Source organism: Thalassophryne amazonica, unplaced genomic scaffold, assembly GCF_902500255.1.
Source record: "Thalassophryne amazonica unplaced genomic scaffold, fThaAma1.1, whole genome shotgun sequence".
Lineage (NCBI taxonomy): Eukaryota > Metazoa > Chordata > Actinopteri > Batrachoidiformes > Batrachoididae > Thalassophryne > Thalassophryne amazonica.
The window spans coordinates 232,188-250,571 of record NW_022986234.1 but is presented as its reverse complement, the minus strand read 5'-3'; the positions used below and the strand labels follow the sequence as shown (position 1 = coordinate 250,571).

Genomic DNA, 18,384 nt, shown 5'->3' with positions numbered 1-18,384 from the left:
CTGGATCCGGAATCTGGATCAGGATTTCAATTTGTACGCATCACTTCGTTGGATTTTGAGGATTACGTCAAAACTATTTAAGGGATTTTCACCAAATTTTCACCACACAGTGCTGTCAGGCCTTGGAATATTGGTCATCTGGATCCAAATCCGTATTCCAGATCAGTTTTTCACTTTGTAGATTTATAAGGATTAATTCAAAACGACTTCACGGTTATGACATCATGATGTAAAACCAAGATCAGGAAGACACGATTTTGTTTCAGCTTGTGAATTAAATATCAGATTGTAACATCTTCATCAGTTGGATCATTCTGGATCAGTGTGTAGTTATTGCATTGTGTTGCGGAATCTGGATCCAGGTAAAGTCCAGGTCATGATGTGAATCACATTTATTTTGAGTCCTTGTCAACCCTTGCTGGACATCAGAAATCTCAGATTGCTCCTGTTTTCTTTGTTATGATGCAGATATAAATCCATAATGTGAAAAAAAATCTGAAATTCAAATTTTCAATCCAGATTTAAACTGTTTGTGCCGAGGTACCGTTAACAGTGAGCAGTCGCTCCACTGCGGTGTTTGGGACGATGTTGGCAGGAAGTCTGTTCTTCAGTGTCACGATTCTCTTCTCTGAACCTGAAATATGACACATCCAGTGAGATGCTGCAGAATGCCGTTAGGGTCCACGTGGTTCCAGACATCAAATCAAATCGATTTTATTTATATAGCACCAAATCACAACAAACAGTTGCCCCAAGGCGCTTTATATTGTAAGGCAAGGCCATACAATAATTATAGAAAAACCCCAACAGTCAAAACGACCCCCTATGAGCAAGCACTTGGTGACAGTGGGAAGGAAAAACTCCCTTTTAACAGGAAGAAACCTCCAGCAGAACCAGGCTCAGGGAGGGGCAGTCTTCTGCTGGGACTGGTTGGGGCTGAGGGGAGAGAATCAGGAAAAAGACATGCTGTGGAAGACATGGTTCCAGATGTGGTTCCAGACTTACCATAGAGACCTTGAGGGTCCAGCCGTCCTCCAGAGAACACCTCTGTTCTCACCCCTTCAGGCTGAAAGCACAAAAACCAGATTCAGTTCTCTCCCAGATGTGGAAATTTCAGGTTTTTATGATGTCATAAAGTAAGAATGTTAAAGACCTGAAAGGAAATCCAAATTTAGAAGGAAAAAACAAAATGGTGCAAACCAAACTTCGGACCCAAGGTCCAGGAAATTGCCGTTTTCTTCTGTATGTGTGTGTAGCTGGTGTGAGGTGACCAGGATTCTTAGTCAGTCCGTACCACCACTCTGAGCTTCTTCTCCAGGATGTCCCTGCTTCCGCCTCGTGTTTTCAGGGTGAAGGTCAGTGTGTGCTCTCCAGCTTCCAGACCCAGCAGGATGAAAGACAGCTGTCCAACACCTCCTGCAGACAGGGGGCGCAAGCTGCACTCCGTGGAGCGCAGCCCACCGCTGGCCGGCTGCGACTGGAGCAGGCAGAGCGCCGGGCCGACTGTCAGCGTGACGCAGTACTGAGGGGCGAGGTAACATGGAAAGAGTTTAGTGTAATCTGTCCTCCAGAAATGTCCACAGACGGTCACGCAGCAGCGAGATGGCGTGAAGTTGAAAACAACTCTAACTGGTTTTGGCAGGTTAACGTGCTGCTGATATATTTATCTGGTTCTGTGGCGAACGTGAACCTGAAGCGGTAAACTTTGATGTTCTCGCTGCCGCGTTTAGTGGAGCAACAACCTTACCTATCATTGCAGCGACGTATTAAACCTTCAACTTTGAGTGAACTCGAAGTGAGACGACCAGAAATCTTAACTTCAAGCTTGATGAATTTTCAGTTGGTAGACAGTCTTGCGGATAGCCTGAATTTAGTGCTAAAAACCACACTCGATAAGACTGAGCCTCCTCTATTAAAGCCATGCCTTCACAAGGCACAGACACCTTGGTTCAATAGTTATTTGCGTGACCTTAGGCAGAAGAGGGTTGGAACAGAAATGGTGTAGTTCCAAACTTGAGGTGTTCCACCTTGTGTGGCGTGAAGCTATTTTAGATTATAAGCATGCTTTATTGGCTACGAAGCAGGCGTATTATTCTGAATTGATCAACAAAAACAAGCATAATTCAAAGTTTTTGTTTGATACGGTGGCATTTCTTATTCATGGACAGCCACCTGTTGGTCGTTCTTCTTTTTCAGCACAGGACTTTCTGGACTATTTCGAAAAGACAATAGAAGATATTAGGTTGAGCACATCTCAGCATACTTTGGTCCAGTCATTGCATCCAGCTACTGAGCGGTGGACTACCACTGAGGTGCTACCTAGATTCACGGAATTTAATATTATCTCACTAGGTGTGCTGACGAAACTCGTGATGTCAACTAAAAGCACAAACTGTTTATTTGATCCTATACCAACAAAATTGTTTAAGGATCTTTGGCCCATTCTTGGGCCGACTGTGCTGGAAATTGTTAACCTTTCTTTAAACTCTGGATCTGTTCCAAATTGTTTTAAATCTGCAGTGGTTAAACCACTACTCAAGAAATCTAATCTTGATCCTGGTGTATTGAAAAATTATAGGCCGATATCAAATCTATCATTCTGCTCTAAAATTCTGGAAAAGGTGGTTTCACGGCAGCTTGTGGACTATCTTACTGAGAATGACCTTTTTGAGCCACTGCAGTCTGCTTTTAGAAGACATCACTCCACAGAAACAGCACTTATTAAAGTAGTTAATGATCTTCTGTGAGCAGTGGACTCGGATACTACTACAGTATTGGTGTTACTGGATCTCAGTGCTGCGTTTGACACCGTTGATCATCATATTCTACTTGATAGGCTAGAAAACTGTTTCGGGATTACTGGAACTGCTCTTGCGTGGCTGACGTCTTACCTGTCTGGTCATTCCCACTGTGTTTTGTGCAACAACACTACCTCTGATTTTAGGGGCATGAAGTTCGGGGTTCCGCAGGCTCCGTTCTGGGTCCCCTGTTTTTTTCCCTGTATATGGCACCTCTTGCGAACATTTTGCGGCGTTTTGGGGTTGCTTTTCATTGCTATGCTGATGACACTCAGTTGTATATGCCGATAGCTGCTGGAAATCCTGTCCACATAAAATCTTTACAGGACTGTCTCGCAGCAGTGAGAAGTTGGATGTCTAACAACTTTCTACTTTTGAACTCTGATAAGACTGAAATGATGGTTCTTGGTCCAGCAAGACATCTGCATCAATTTGATCAGCTAGCGCTTAGCCTAGGTTCATGTGTGAGGAACCTTGGGGTAATTTTTGATCCTACGTTGTCCTTTGACCTCCACATTAGGGACATTACGAGGACTGCTTTCTTCTATCTAAGAAATATAGCAAAGATTTGTCCCATCCTGTCTATGGCTGATGCTGAGACTGATTCATGCTTTTGTTTCTTCTAGATTGGACTATTGTAATGCTTTGTTTTCTGGTTTACCACAGTCCAGCATCAGGGGTCTTCGACTGGTTCAAAATGCTGCTGCCAGACTTCTGACACGGAAGGTTTGATCATATTACGCCTGTTCTGTCATCCCTTCACTGGCTTCCGGTCTCTTTGAGATCGGATTTTAAGGTGTTACTATTGGCCTATAAAATTGTTCACGGACTGGCGCCCCCCTATCTGGCTGGCCTGGTTGAGTCCTATGTGCTGGCAAGGGCTCTGCATTCACAGGGTGCAGGACTATTGTGTGTCCCGAGGGTGGCTTTTTATCACCGCGCTCCAGCTCTGTGGAATGATCTGCCTGCGCTAATACGATAGTCGGACTCTGTGGAGACTTTTAAAGCCAGGTTGAAGACACATCTCTTCTCCCTGTTTTATCATTAGTATTTTATATGATTGTGTGTCTCTTTTTATTAGTTTTATTTATTTTACTTCTTTTACATTTTTATGGTTAATTTTTTTTATTGTGTTTTAATCTTATTTCATTTTATTCTGCTTTTAAATGTTTGTGAAGCGCTTTGAGGCGATTACTCATGATTTGGCACTATATGAATTAATAAATTATATTATTATATTATTACATGTTTACAGCCTGGGACAACAAACGGGTTTGGCCTCTGTAGGTCGTTTCCTCCATGACAACTAGACAGGGGTGAAGGTTTAAACACAAAGATGTTTTAATACATATAGTTCTGTAAATTTCTTTACAGAACTATTTTATTACAAGGACATGGAATAATCTGTGGATAAATGTCCTCGCAGATCATCTCAGATGTCTCTGCTGTAACGTTTAAGCTCAGACAAACTCTTGTCTTATTTAATGTTGCATGCTAATGGTGTTAGCACTGTTAGCGGCTATCGGTAGCTATATTCGTTAGCTCCACTTAATGTACCTTTACTGAGAAAATAAGCGGCTCATAACTTTTAATGACCAAAACAAAGTAAACTGTGAGGAGAACCACTGCGCAGTCCCCAAAAACATGATTTAATAAACACCCAAACCCAGGTTAGCCTGATAGCTTAGCTGGTTCAGGCTTGAGAGAGGGGCGTGTTCAGGATTCTTTCATCACACAACAGAGCAACCCACACTCCGCCCATTTATCCATTTATGGGTTTGTGGTGACGGAGCCCTGGTTGGCGCTGCCAACATGGTGATGCCTGGATACAAGTTTCACACAGAAAAGTGACAGCTGATGTCACGCTGGCTTTCTCCAGGAAGTGGAGTCCAGTCCATGCTGAGCCTCTGTCTTGCCATGGAAACGCCTTAACGCTACGTGTGTTCTGTGGTAATTTTGTACCATTGCTCCCCCTAGTGGTGAGAGCTGGTTACCATGACACTGTCGGGCTGCTGGTTGTACACGGACCCTCTGAGCTCCAGCTCTTCACCTCTGACCACCTGATACGGCAGCGGAACGTCCACACTGAGTGGCAGACGAACCGACACCTGAGCTGGATCTGCAACGCACATCCCTATGAGAGAAAGACACTTCAGAGGGACAGACAAGGACATGATGGATGAGACGTGAGGGGGAGGAGGAAGAAGGAAAACCTTACCGTCCTTAAACATGCCGACAGCTTGGATCTGCCACGTGGTGAGAGAGTCTGGTAGAGTCCTACTGATGGACACCTGAGGGGGCCTGGACACACACACACACACACACTCACACAGATATATGAAGGAGAAAGAATGGTTTGACTGATGTCTCATCACAGGCCAGCTGTGTTACCCTGCACGCTGCACCTCCCATAACCAGCTCTCAGGAAAGTAGCTCCGCACCAGAGAGGGCACCAGGTCCAAGTCCGCACCCATCTCTATGCAAACACACACGCACACACACACACACACACTTTAACAAACAAAAACTGAAGCACAAGCTCTCCCCTCAGAGTCATTACGGGTGTCTTGGTGGCTTCCCTCACCCGTTGAGGACGACCTGCTCTTGACAGATCCACCACACTGTGTGATGTCTTAAACTCTCCTGGCTGTAAAAGTGATGATTTTATTCAGGAGAAGTGACTTCTTATGCCGTCTGCTGTTTTGTGTTTTCTGTTTTTATTTATTTCAGCTCATGTTGAGATTTGATTTCACTCTCAGATTAAAAAGCCACAGTTTGGGAATTAAAGACTTTCATGGCGGTTCTTCCACCTTCTCCTCCAATGTTTTTCCTGTCTCATTCAGGGATGGAACCTATGACCCTGTGGCTGCTTCTGTAACCTTCAGGCTGCCCCCTGTGCCTGCTGTGGTGCGGACTGACCGTTGCGTGCGAGGATGTGCGTGCGGTCCAGGTGCTGCTGGTAGAACTCGCAGCACTCTTTGAACACCGTGAGGCAGCGCGGCATCTTCCTGTATGTCTGCTCTGCGTACTTCAGGCAGCTGAGGGTCTTTGGGATGAACCTCATGCCCTGTTCACAGCACACCTTCAGCACCCCGTAGCTCTCCGCTGCACACAAACACAGGCAGGCTGAAGGAGCCGCAGCCAACGCAAGGCATTCTGGGAACGCCATACCAAAACACTGCATATTTACCAAACAATGTGCTGTGATGACATTCAGGGTCAAATTTAAACACAACATGGGAAAAAGGGATCCTCATGCATAGAGCCCGACCGATATATCGGGTATCGGTCGATATGACCCTTTCACTAACACATTTTCAACAATATTTTTGACGATATGAAAACTTTTATTTAACAGAATAAATAATGCAGGAAAAAAAAAACTTTACTTGTTGGAAATGATGTCATTATGTAAACAATACTGTCAAGCACAGCCAGGACCCCATCACCCCTTGGTCACATTGGCTACAAGAGACAGAGGCAAAGCAACCACCTGCAATTCATTTCCAACCACAGCGGGCATTTTTCAGCAACAAGAAACAAGGGGTCACTATGCCACCAGCTAGGTGGGGCCAAAATTGATGAGAATTGTATTTTATGCAAATTCTGAGTGATGCTACATGGTGACTGTTGATCCGAGGGCAGACAGCATGATGTACGTTGGTTGGTTTTTAGTTATATTGATATTTATAATAAATTTCATGTTTACCACAAATGCTTGATAATGCAATGTTCAGAATCATCTCTGTTTTTATTGTGGATATACAGTATATCAGCAGATATATCAGGATCATAAATCTTTTACTCCGTAATATCAGCATCATATCGGCCCACAAAAAACCCACATTGGTCGGGCTCTATTCATAGCATCTACACTACTCAGAGGTCAGAGGTCACTGAGTGGGCGGAGTTTTACCTTTTTTTGTCTTCTGCTCTTCAGTCAGTTCTCGCTTTGGGCGCACCTTGGCAGTGCACGGCTCATCTGCACATGCACACAGAGAGAACGAAACATCTGATGCATCGGATCATCAACCATCAAACAGACTGATTGATTGATTGATTTGAAGCATAGTGTCTAATCAGCTTTCTGTGTTCACTGAGTTAAAGATAAACAGACATTCCATGATTGGCAGGAACAAATGTGCAAGTGACTCAGCTGCACACTGGGAGTGACCTGGCTTTAGAGGCCTTGCTCAAGGGCACCTTTGTGAAGGTTTCATGGGCTTGGAGGGTTTTTTTTTGTTTTTTACTTTCCCGACACAGATGTGTGGTCAGGGACTCAAACCGTCAACCTTCTGCTCCTCCCACTTCTTTAACTGTTAGGGCTCGGCTTTCTATGTCCACTCATGACTAAAGACGGGTGTGGACAGCAGGCCCATGCACGTGGACACGCAATAAAGACGGGTGTGGACAGCAGGCCCGTGCACGTGGACACGCAATAAAGACAGGTGTGGACAGCAGGCCCGTGCACGTGGACACGCAATAAAGACGGGTGTGGACAGCAGGCCCGTGCACGTGGACACGCAATAAAGACGGGTGTGGACAGCAGGCCCGTGCACGTGGACACGCAATATGTAAATTTGATTTGCACATTTCTTCATTTGTGCAGAAGCTCCTGATGTCATGATTAGTTTTACAGACCTCGGACCAGGAGGACAGGCTTCTGGACACAATCACAGCTATTGACTGATTAGTAATAAAGGTGAGGACTTATTGATCGTGGGACGCACGGCTCTGTGTTGGGTGGGCGTTGGCGTTGGTGAAGAAGGTGAGGCCGGCCAAACGGAAGACATCTGCACTGTCTCTGCCTCCGCCCCCACCGCAGCCCAGGTCGCTGCTCTCGATGTGACGTAACACCTGCAGGCCACCGTACATCAAATTAATGATCCAGATTATTGTTCTTCTTCACGTAAACAATATAAACAGAAATAAAAAAACACACGTTTAAAAAAACATTTTCCTCTCACTAACAAAGAAACACATCCAGGCTTAACTGGAAATATGTTAGTTACCATGGCAACAGGGTCTCTGAAGTTGCGTTGTAGTGAGAAGAGGGCGGAGTCCATGGCAGAGAGCGCCACCAGGCCCTCCTGACTGGTCTGAATATCCAGCTGTAGGATTTCCTTCGGTCTGTAGTCCTTCATCCGGTACGACATCGTAGTCTGATCAATACAAACACAGCAAGAGTTTTGTCTTTGTTGATGATTTATTTAATTGATGTTCTGCTGCAAACACACCCCTGATTAATTCAGTGACTAAATACAAAGGGTTTGCACCCGTCACCTTCCTTTGGATTCAGATTAAGAGTTTGCTTCCATCACCTTTCTTTGGATTCAGATTAAGAGTTTGCTTCCGTCACCTTTCTTTGGATTCAGATTAAGAGTTTGCTTCCGTCACCTTTCTTTGGATTCAGATTAAGAGTTTGCTTCCGTCACCTTTCTTTGGATTCAGATTAAGAGTTTGCTTCCGTCACCTTTCTTTGGATTCAGATTAAGAGTTTGCTTCCGTCACCTTTCTTTGGATTCAGATTAAGAGTTTGCTTCCGTCACCTTTCTTTGGATTCAGATTAAGAGTTTGCTTCCGTCACCTTTCTTTGGATTCAGATTAAGAGTTTGCTTCCGTCACCTTTCTTTGGATTCAGATTAAGAGTTGCTTCCGTCACCTTTCTTTGGATTCATTCAGATTAAGAGTTTGCTTCCGTCACCTTTCTTTGGATTCAGATTAAGAGTTTGCTTCCGTCACCTTTCTTTGGATTCAGATTAAGAGTTTGCTTCCGTCACCTTTCTTTGGATTCAGATTAAGAGTTTGCTTCCGTCACCTTTCTTTGGATTCAGATTAAGAGTTTGCTTCCGTCACCTTCCTTTGGATTCAGATTAAGAGTTTGCTTCCGTCACCTTTCTTTGGATTCAGATTAAGAGTTTGCTTCCGTCACCTTTCTTTGGATTCAGATTAAGAGTTTGCTTCCGTCACCTTCCTTTGGATTCAGATTAAGAGTTTGCACCTGCCATCTTCCTTTGGATTCAGATTAAGAGTTTGCACCTGCCATCTTCCTTTGGATTCAGATTAAGAGTTTGCACCTGTCACCTTCCTTTGGATTCAGAATAAGGGTTTGTGTTGTGGGCTGGGGTGTTTGGCTGGCTTGGTTTTTGTTTTCTGTTTCTCCCACCAGGTGGTATGCATTCAGGACTGAGTGGCTGAGTATTAGGACCTCACCCTGAACACCTGAGGCTTGTTTTCACATGCAGGTCATCAGGACTCACAGCTGTCGTGTATCTGTCTTGATCAGAGATTGCTGCACTTAAACCTTGAATGCACAGTGTGTGATTGCCAGAGACTCGACCTTGTGAGCAGACGTGTGAGATCGACGTCAGGAGAACAATCTCACCATTACGGATGCAGAGACCGCTCCAGGTTTGATGCCACAGTCTGTGAAGGAGGATTGGGTGAGGTCTCACGCTCTTCAGCACACTTCCTGAGGTAATTTGGTTTTGGTGACTTTTATGAAGTAATGACAGTGGATTTGGTGTCCCTCACACCTTGTTGGACTCACCTCATGTTTTCTTTCTTCACAGACTCGGTTTGTTGCGGCCACCTGGGGGTGTCGGCGGGGTCCCTGGGTCCGAACTGCTGTGGCTCCGGACCGTTTGCGCTGCTGAGAGCGCGCCGTGTTTTCACCTCACCAGACCGCAGACATTTTTGGTTGTTTATCACTGCACTTATTACGATTATTAAATTCTGTTATCTTTTGAACCGTGCTCTGCTTATTTCGTGCTGGGTCGGTGCTCCGACTGCGTCCGACACATAACAGTTTGCTTCCGTCACCTTCCGTTGGATTCAGATTAAGAGTTTGTGCTTGTCACCTTCTTTTGGATTCAGATTAAGAGTTTGAACCCGTGGTCTTATTTTGAGCTCAGATTAAGAGTTTGCTTCCGTCACCTTCCTTTGGGCTCAGATTAAGAGTTTGCACCTATGGTTTTATTTTGAGCTCAGATTAAGAGTTTGTGCCCATCACCTTCCTTTGGATTCAGATTACGTGCTGTGTAAACAGGAAAGTGGCGCTGATGTCCACAACTTAGTGGCACCACGTTCTTTTGACTAGAATCTCTATGACAGACCCACAGACTTGGATTTCTGCAGTTTGATGTAACAGGATGAAGTGATGTTACGTTACCTGGAGTCCATTGACACACTTGGCTCTTACGTCCAGCCACATGGAGTCTGCCACCAGCTCTGATGTCCCCTCACCGTACAGGATGTAGTAAACCAGCAGTCTGATGGAGGGAACCATGGCACCGGTCACCTGGAAGCTAATAATCTGCTTGTTGTCGGCACTGAAGGCAAATGTCTTACTGCCAAACTCCACCACCGTCCCTTTAGAGATCACCTGAAGAAGAAGAACAGATGGTATTTCGTCGGCATGAAGTACTACTTTGTGTTACTATGCAGTACCAAATATACAACATATATAAAGTCCTACTAAGTAGCTGAGAGCTTTGACGGGCAGGAATGAGGGCGTGGCCGAATACACTTTGATGTTGGCGTAGCGGCCAACTTCCAGTGCGTGGTCGGCGAGAGGTGGGTCGATGTAGAGGTAGCGCTGATTTGGGGAGGAGTATGCTACCGCATTCAGAGTCATGCTCGCCTGGCTGGCTGCTGGAAGGGCGGAGTCAGCCGTCACAAACTGTGCAAACAAGAGAAGGAACACAAGTCAGTAAGAACCTCTAACGATGAGAACCTACTCAGACAAGGAAGCACAAGAACCATTTAGATGTTAAGGATCCATCGGCATAGAAACAGGCACTAAGTTTGTGGTGATGATTTAACTAGTAGACTGTAACTAACCAGTGACCTCATCAGGTCACAGCTACAGGTCTTTGGTACCTGTCACGCTTCCTGTCTTTTTCCTCTGTCTCCCCCTAGTGTCAAAGCTCCTGCATTCCCTGGATGACGTGTGTGTGTGTGTGTGTCTGTGAGAGAGAGAGAGAGAGAACCAGTGCCTTTGTGTTTGCACACACATCTGTGCAAAGATTTTTAAGTATTTACACACAGACTAAATTTTGCAGAATTTAGAAGCTGTTTAATAATTCAGGACTCAGGTCTCTGAGGAGGATCTTTGGGTCCTGCTGGACTGACGTTATGTCCAATGAACGGTTACTTAGTGAGACTCAGATGAGGAGGATCACTGACACTGTGAGGGAACATCAGACACCACATTAGTCCATGTGGGGAGTTTTCTCTGGACATGATCCAGGACACAGGTGTCTCAGTGTGGAGGAGACCAGAGACTAGAGAAGGACAAGGACACGCCCACATTTGAAGGGCCAAGCCAAGGATATGACCACATTTCATCTGGACAAGGACATGCCCACTTTCCCACCAAGACAAGGACATGCTCCCCCCCCCAGGTGAGGACACGCCCATTTTCCCACCTGGACAAGGACACGCCTACATGGCTGCAGCAGATGGTTGGATACTTTGCAGAGTTGGCTAGTTGCCAGGCAGACAGCTATGAGTGGAACCAGTGTTTGCTCCCACACCTGACCTGGTGTCGCCGACCGAACGGTCCCCCTTAAAAACCGGTCCGCCCTGTCTTCACTGCACATGCATCAATAGCCGCGGTTCACAGATTGACACCTCATTTCTGCTTCAAACTGCACTCCAGTCATCATCTGTCTCAGTGAAAGATATCCGAAGCTTTTGTACATGTCAGTGTTCCATGATGCATAACACAAAATGACCGACGCACATCCAAAATGTCCTTGTAATAATCTGATCTCTACCTAACTGCTTTTCAAAATGGCTGATGCACAAAATGTCCTTGTATTATCTGATAATTTTATAGCTGTCGAGTTGAAAAAAACATATGATATTTTTAAGCTGTCTAATTGATAAAACCAAAGTATTTGCCTTATTTGGACGGTATGATGGAACTCTGAGTTATTGTGTGACACTACACTATATTGCAGACATACACAAACACTATAAGATTTTTACATAACAACCTTGAACACAACCTGAGCAGACACCCGCTAATACCCACCTACTTCACTTTGCAGCCAATCACATTCACGACATGTTAAGGACCACCCACATCTGGGCTCTTTGTCCAGATGTAGCATGTGATCAGATTCAGAGACCTCAGCGCTGTAGTTGACTCTCTGTATCAGGGTTTGAACTTTTTTTCAATACAACATCTGAACTTTGAAGTCCATTTCCTGTCCAGTTCTTTTTGAGATCACTCCATCCATCCATCCATTTTCTTCCGCTTTATCCGGAGTCGGGTCGTGGGGGCAGCAGCTCAAGCAAAGCCGCCCAGACCTCCCGATTCACACAAACATCTCCCCCAGCTCCTCTGGGGGAACCCCAAGGCGTTCCCAAGTCAGCCGAGAGAGGTAGTCCCTCCAGCGTGTCCTGGGTCTTCTCCGGGGCCTCCTCCCAATGAGATATGCCTGGAACACCTCTCCAGCAAGGCCTCCAGGGGGCATCCGGAAAAGATGCCCGAACGACCTCAACTGGCTCCTTCGATGTGGAGGAGCAGCGGCTCGACTCCGAGCTCCTCCCGAGTGACATTCCATGTCCCAACAGCCAGAGGCTGTGAGCGCGGACTGGGCTGCTGGGCCACCCACCCTTGACCGCCACCCAGTCCTCTCTGCACCCGACCCCCATGGCCCCCTCTGCAGGTGGTGAACCCATAGGAGGGCAGGCCCACGTCGCTCTTGCGGGCTGAGCCGGGCCCCATGGGCTAAGGCCCGACCACCAGGCGCTCGCGCATGAGCCCCAACCCCAGGCCTGGCTCCATGGTGGGGCCCCGGCTCCGCCATACCGGGCGACGTCTCGGTCCTTGGTTTTTTACTGGTCATGGGAGCTTTGAAATCACTCACCACAATAAAAAAAGAACCTAACATACAACAATCATTTCCACATAAATACATCAGACAAACCTACAGTCATCATGAGGTTTGTTAACAGAAAAGACAAAAGAACTACTCAAACAAGGATATAAACTTAAAGGATCCAATGTTTACTTAAACGATAGTTGGATAGTAACTGTCAATATTATACAGAGGAACAATATAATAACTGCAGTAATCGGAAATGATCAATAATCCACTTTATTAGTAGGAGCTTATATAAAAACTTTGTGAATATTAAAGATTATTTAACCCTCTGGGGTCCGAGGGCATTTTTTGGACAGTTCACTCGCCTGGCATAAATGTTTTGTTATTGCTGTTAACAGCTCTTCCTGCATCCCAAAATCAAGTTCTATGTCTCTTTTTTTCAGGACAACCTGTGCTTTCATAATATATATAATTTTGTTGTGTTTTATAAGTGTAATAAAGGTTTACAATCAGAAATAAGAAAGGAAAAAGTAAAGTGGAAAATAATTTTCCACATACATTTATTCAAAACACACAGCAAACTATAATAAACAACTGTTTTGACACTTTATAAAGGTAAGTTGAGGTCTTGTGTGAAAGACTGTACAACAAAAAGGTTCAAACAATAAACACAAATGCACATTTTGAACAATATATACAAAATGGTCTATGTGTTTTGTTTGTCTCATCTCAAAGCAATTTCTGTCTGTTATTACACAAAGGTTACATCACAAACTTTTACTTCTATTGTGTTTTGGACTCTTCTGTGCTGCTCCTAAAGCAGCTTTCATTCACACTTTTGGCCCACTTTGGCTCCTTACAGTCTGAGGAGCAGCCCTCCCCCTCGCTCCATTGATATGCCGAGAAAGCAACAGAGTTATCCAGTAACATTTACATGCAAAGTAGTTGAGCAATCCTGATAGTTACACACTCTTTGTTTGAGCACGTGAGATTGTCATCAGAGGCTCTCCGTCTGCTCCTGCTTTCACTGATCGCTGTTCGTAATGGCGCATGTACAAATAGTATGTACTCATTGGAGCACCCAGGGGGCTATTCACATGGGCCAACTAGTACCATATCACTCTTGAAAGTGATCTTTGGCTTTTAACGTGAGGTAAATCTACCCTACGATTGGATTTTGGAAAACCATGTGACGGTGAACCAATTCCGATTGGACACTCACATTGCGCACGTCATCACACAGCTTCTATGAGGAGTACAAAGATGGCCGATGGCTGGCTCGAAACTCCGCGGAGTTAACTTTTCAGCAAAAAAAAAAAAAAAAAGTTTCTATCTCATATCATTAAAAAGTTATTTAGAATTTAGTAAAACTTGGTCTTAGCCATCGTATACGACGGCGTCGCCCCCAGAGGGTTAAAACAATTTTGTCAATGTTTTAGTATAATTGCTACAAGTGAAACTTGTCTTACAGAAGGTGATGATACAAACTATGAATTGGATGGTTATGAATTCAATCATTTGAATAGGTACAAAATAGAGGAGGAGGAGTGGCTTTGTATGTTGACAAAAATCTTAACTACAAAATTAAAGAGCAAATGACAATGGCTGTAGAAAATTTTCTGGAATGCATCACAATTGAAATACAGTATATATGTAAAAATGTAAAAATATAATTATTAGCTGCATATATAGAGCTCCAGGCTCTAAAATTGAAGAGTTTCAAAATTGGACAGAGATGTTTTTTTCTCAGAAATTTAATAAATGAGTATTTGCTTGTGGAAATAAAAACATTGATCTTTTAAATCCATATCAGCATAAAGTGACAAAGGATTTTATTAATACCATGTACATGTATCCAAAAATTACTAGACCTCCAAGAATAACTTCACATTTAACTACTCTCATTGATAATATATTTACAAATCCACAAAACCATTTACCAATTTTTATAGTAACTGATCTTAATTTAAATTAAAAAAATGTCCTGAGAAAATACAATACTGTAAGCAAATGCAATCAGAAGAAGCCATCACTGCCTATAAAATTATTTACTTTTACATGATTGGAATTCCATATATGAAAAGCAAGATGCTAATCTAGCATATCCCAAATTTGAAAACACATTTATCAATATATACACAACAAAAATTGTATTATACAGTACAGTGAAAATAATATAAAGCTCATCCATGGATAACAAAAGGTCTTCAAAAGGCTTGTAAGAAGAAAAATATGCTCTATAGAGAATTCATTAAAAGTAAATCAAGAGAGGAAGAGATTAAATATAAGAACTATGAAAACAAATTAACAACTATTATGCGGAACTGTAAAAATCATACTTTGAACTAGAAGCACTCGGAGAGTGCAAACCTCACATCTATCACGCATCTATCGTCATATTTCAGATTCAGTGGTTAAACCCTTAGATCCTCAGCAAATGTATTTATAAAGAGAAACTGCATGAACAACACAAGTTTTTTTATTTTCTAATAAGTTTATTCAATGAGGAGAAACAAATGCTAAATTATTGTTGTGTCGTAACTTAATTTTTATTCAGCCTTTGTGACCCGTCTTCATGAAGTTAGATACAAAAATGTTGAAACTGGCCATATCCTGCAATGATAAAGAATCCTTAAAAAAATTACTGGATCCGGATCGTGTTCCGGATTATTACCAAAATTTAATGACTTCTAACTTAGGCCAAGATACACCCCTGGTAAATAAAATTCACTGAAATCCAGATTTTTTTGAGTAATCGTGCTAACAAACCAACCAACCAACCAACAAACAGACGTGACTGAAAACATAACCTCCTTGGTGGAGGTAAAAAATACAAAGTGATAATAAAAACAACATACATAGAAAATACTGAATAGTATTATATCAAATAACCATAGCAAATAACTATCCTAAATACTTGACTTATAACAACTGAGATGAATATAACATGAGCCAAATAGTGAATGTTTAAATAAATCTTTTGCTAATGTTGGGCCAGATCTGGCAGCTGAAATTCCACACAGCCCATTGGAAAATCAGAAATTATTCACCAGAAATCCGCACACAATGTTTCTTGACCCAGTAGATGAAAGAGAAATTATTAATGTAGTTAGTAAATGTAAAAGTAAAAGTCAACAGATCATAATGAGGTACATATGTCCTTAGTAAAGCAAATAATAACTGAAATTGCAAAACAATTATCGCCATATTTTTAATAAATTGTTTCTAAGTGGAATTGTTCCAAACTGTATGAAAGTGGCAAAAGTGATACATTTATTTACAGTAAATCTAGTAGCAAGCAACGTTTTACTAATTACAGACCTGTGTCTCTGTTGTCACAGTTTTCAAAAATACTGGAAAAACTAGAATAACAGATTGGAAAAATTTATAGAACACAACTTGCTTGATGAAAGTCAATATGGTTTTAATACTCGATTCAATAGAAGAGATCAATAAACGTGGACCAAAGGGAAATAATAGTAGGTTTATTCATTGACCTAAGAAAGGCTTTTGACACAATTGATCACAACATATTATTTCAAAAGATGGAACTGTATGGGATCAGAGGGGTGGCTCTGAACTGGATTAAAAGTTACTTACAAAACTGGAAACAGTTTTTTAAACTTGGGGACTACTGTTCTTCTTATCTGGACATCATTTGTGGGCTTCCACAGGGTTCTGTGTTGGGCCCAAAATTATTTATTTTGTACATCAATGATTTATGCAAAGTTTTGGGTTTGTTTAAAGCAGTTCTCTTTGCAGATGACACAAACCTGTTTTGTTCAGGAGAAAATTTGCAACAGTCATCATCTGATTTAGAAACTGAAATGATAAAGTTAAAGAGATGTTTGATATTAATAATTTAGCACTAAATTTGTCTAAAACTAAAATAATGTTATTTGGAAATTACAAAAAGACATACTTGTTAAGTGTCATTATTAATGAAATATTCAACATATCCAAAAGAAAGTATCCAAAAAGTATTGCAGTATTAAATAAAGCAAAGTATGTTCTTGATTGCAGAGCACTACATACTTTGTATTGTTCATTGGTTGCTGAAGTTTGGGGCAACAACTATAAAACGACATTGCAACCATTATTCAGTCTTCAAAAAAGAGCATTAAGAACAATTCATAATGCAGGTTATCAAGACCACACCAACCATTGTTCATTAAATCTCAAATATTAAAACTTCACGATATGATTTTGTTCAAGACTGTTCAATTAATGTACAAAGTGAAAAATAAGCAACTGCCCTTTAGAATTCAATAATTTTTCAGTGAGAGAGGGAAAATATAATTTACGGGGCTTGTATCATTTTAAAATTGCTGGTGCTTGGACGACCAGGAAAGGTTTCTGTGTCTCCATGTGTGGCCCTAAAATATGGAATAACCTGACAGAAGAACTCAAACAATCTCCAAATATTAAACAGTTTAAATATCAATGTAAAGAAATGATGTTCTCTAGATATGCGTTTGATGAAGAAAGATGAGTTTTGTGCTTTATTTGTTGCTATATTGTAAATGTAAATTGTTCGGTAGCATTCGGATTGTGTCCTTTAAGTTGAAGTGATTAAAGTGGTTGAAAAAGGGAGTGGGAATAAATAACTTTTGCCCCCCCCCACCCCACATACACACACACACACACACACACACACTCCTTTTTGGACTTGATTAAACTGGACGTATAATCCAGAAATATAAATTGTCACAGTTGTTTGAATGCTGCAGGCTTATAGCAGATTGTATTTTTACATTTTGTGCATATTATGTCATCTTTTCTTCACTTTTTCTGTGTTCTGAATAAACCATTCATTCATTCATTCATTCACAAATTCAGCATTATTTAATCATAAAAGATGGAAGAAGCGATCAGAGCACTACGGCTACATGAGCTGTTAGCTGATGTGTTCACTGCAAGTTGGTCATTTCAAAGCGTCACGGAGTTTCGCTTTCGCTGAGTTTCTGCTTAAAACTGACTTTAGACTTATTTAAGAGGTTTTACCTTCATCATCTGATGGTTAATAATCACATTAATCCATGTGATCGCTTTGGGTAGAAAGACTCTGCTGCTGTGGTCCGAAATGACGCGTGCACAGTGAAGCAAGGCTGACCGAGTTTCAGGGGGGACCGTTCGGTCTGCGAGACCAGTATTTAGAGTCGAGATCCAGCTGCTGCTCCTCGACATTTTCCTGACATTCAAATCAACTCTGCATCTCCTTCGAGGTGCAGAAGAGTTCTTAGCCATCATTCATGTCCGTGATTTCAGGAAGGTGGATGAGTGAGTGCACGGGCTGACGTGCACGGGCTGACGTGCACGGGCTGACGTGCACGGGCTGACGTGCACGGGCCGAAGTTTCTGTAACAGGTAACTTGTTAAATAATGCAGATGATTGCTGGAGTGGACTTTAAAGGACTTTAGGTTCCTGTTGGAGGGTTCCAGTTCAGTGTGTTCAGACATGGGGTGAGTACCTGCAGCACAGCCTTGGTGGCCCCGCTGGGCGTGTTGCAGATGAAGATAGCCAGGCCGTCTGATTGGCTGATGACGCTGTCTGGACATGGCATGTTTTCAGTGTCCCTCGTCTGACGGAACAGCTGTCGCTGCACCAGGTGGACTGGAACCTCCTTCACTGGGTTGTCCAGGTGATCTTTCACCAGCACCTGGACAGACAGAGTCAGAAAAACTACAGTACTATTGCAGTACATCTACTGCAGGAGTTACCTGCTCGGTGACGGACAGATCATTGT

General features: G+C 42.8%; 1 protein-coding gene across 1 annotated transcript in view; it reads right to left on the bottom strand.

Moving 5' to 3' along the window:
- The window catches only part of c5 (complement component 5), a 94,410-nt gene that overhangs the window by 75,798 nt on the left and 228 nt on the right, over positions 1-18,384 (bottom strand). Inside the window, exons 2-14 of the mRNA XM_034165217.1 lie at positions 18,109-18,297; positions 10,276-10,479; positions 9,970-10,182; positions 7,811-7,960; positions 7,529-7,655; positions 6,715-6,780; positions 5,718-5,903; positions 5,190-5,274; positions 5,017-5,099; positions 4,793-4,932; positions 1,295-1,522; positions 1,006-1,066; positions 545-634 (exon numbers count right to left, since the gene is read on the bottom strand). Coding sequence (XP_034021108.1) covers positions 545-634; positions 1,006-1,066; positions 1,295-1,522; positions 4,793-4,932; positions 5,017-5,099; positions 5,190-5,274; positions 5,718-5,903; positions 6,715-6,780; positions 7,529-7,655; positions 7,811-7,960; positions 9,970-10,182; positions 10,276-10,479; positions 18,109-18,297 — 1,822 coding nt within the window. The remainder of the gene's footprint in view (positions 1-544; positions 635-1,005; positions 1,067-1,294; positions 1,523-4,792; positions 4,933-5,016; positions 5,100-5,189; positions 5,275-5,717; positions 5,904-6,714; positions 6,781-7,528; positions 7,656-7,810; positions 7,961-9,969; positions 10,183-10,275; positions 10,480-18,108; positions 18,298-18,384) is intronic.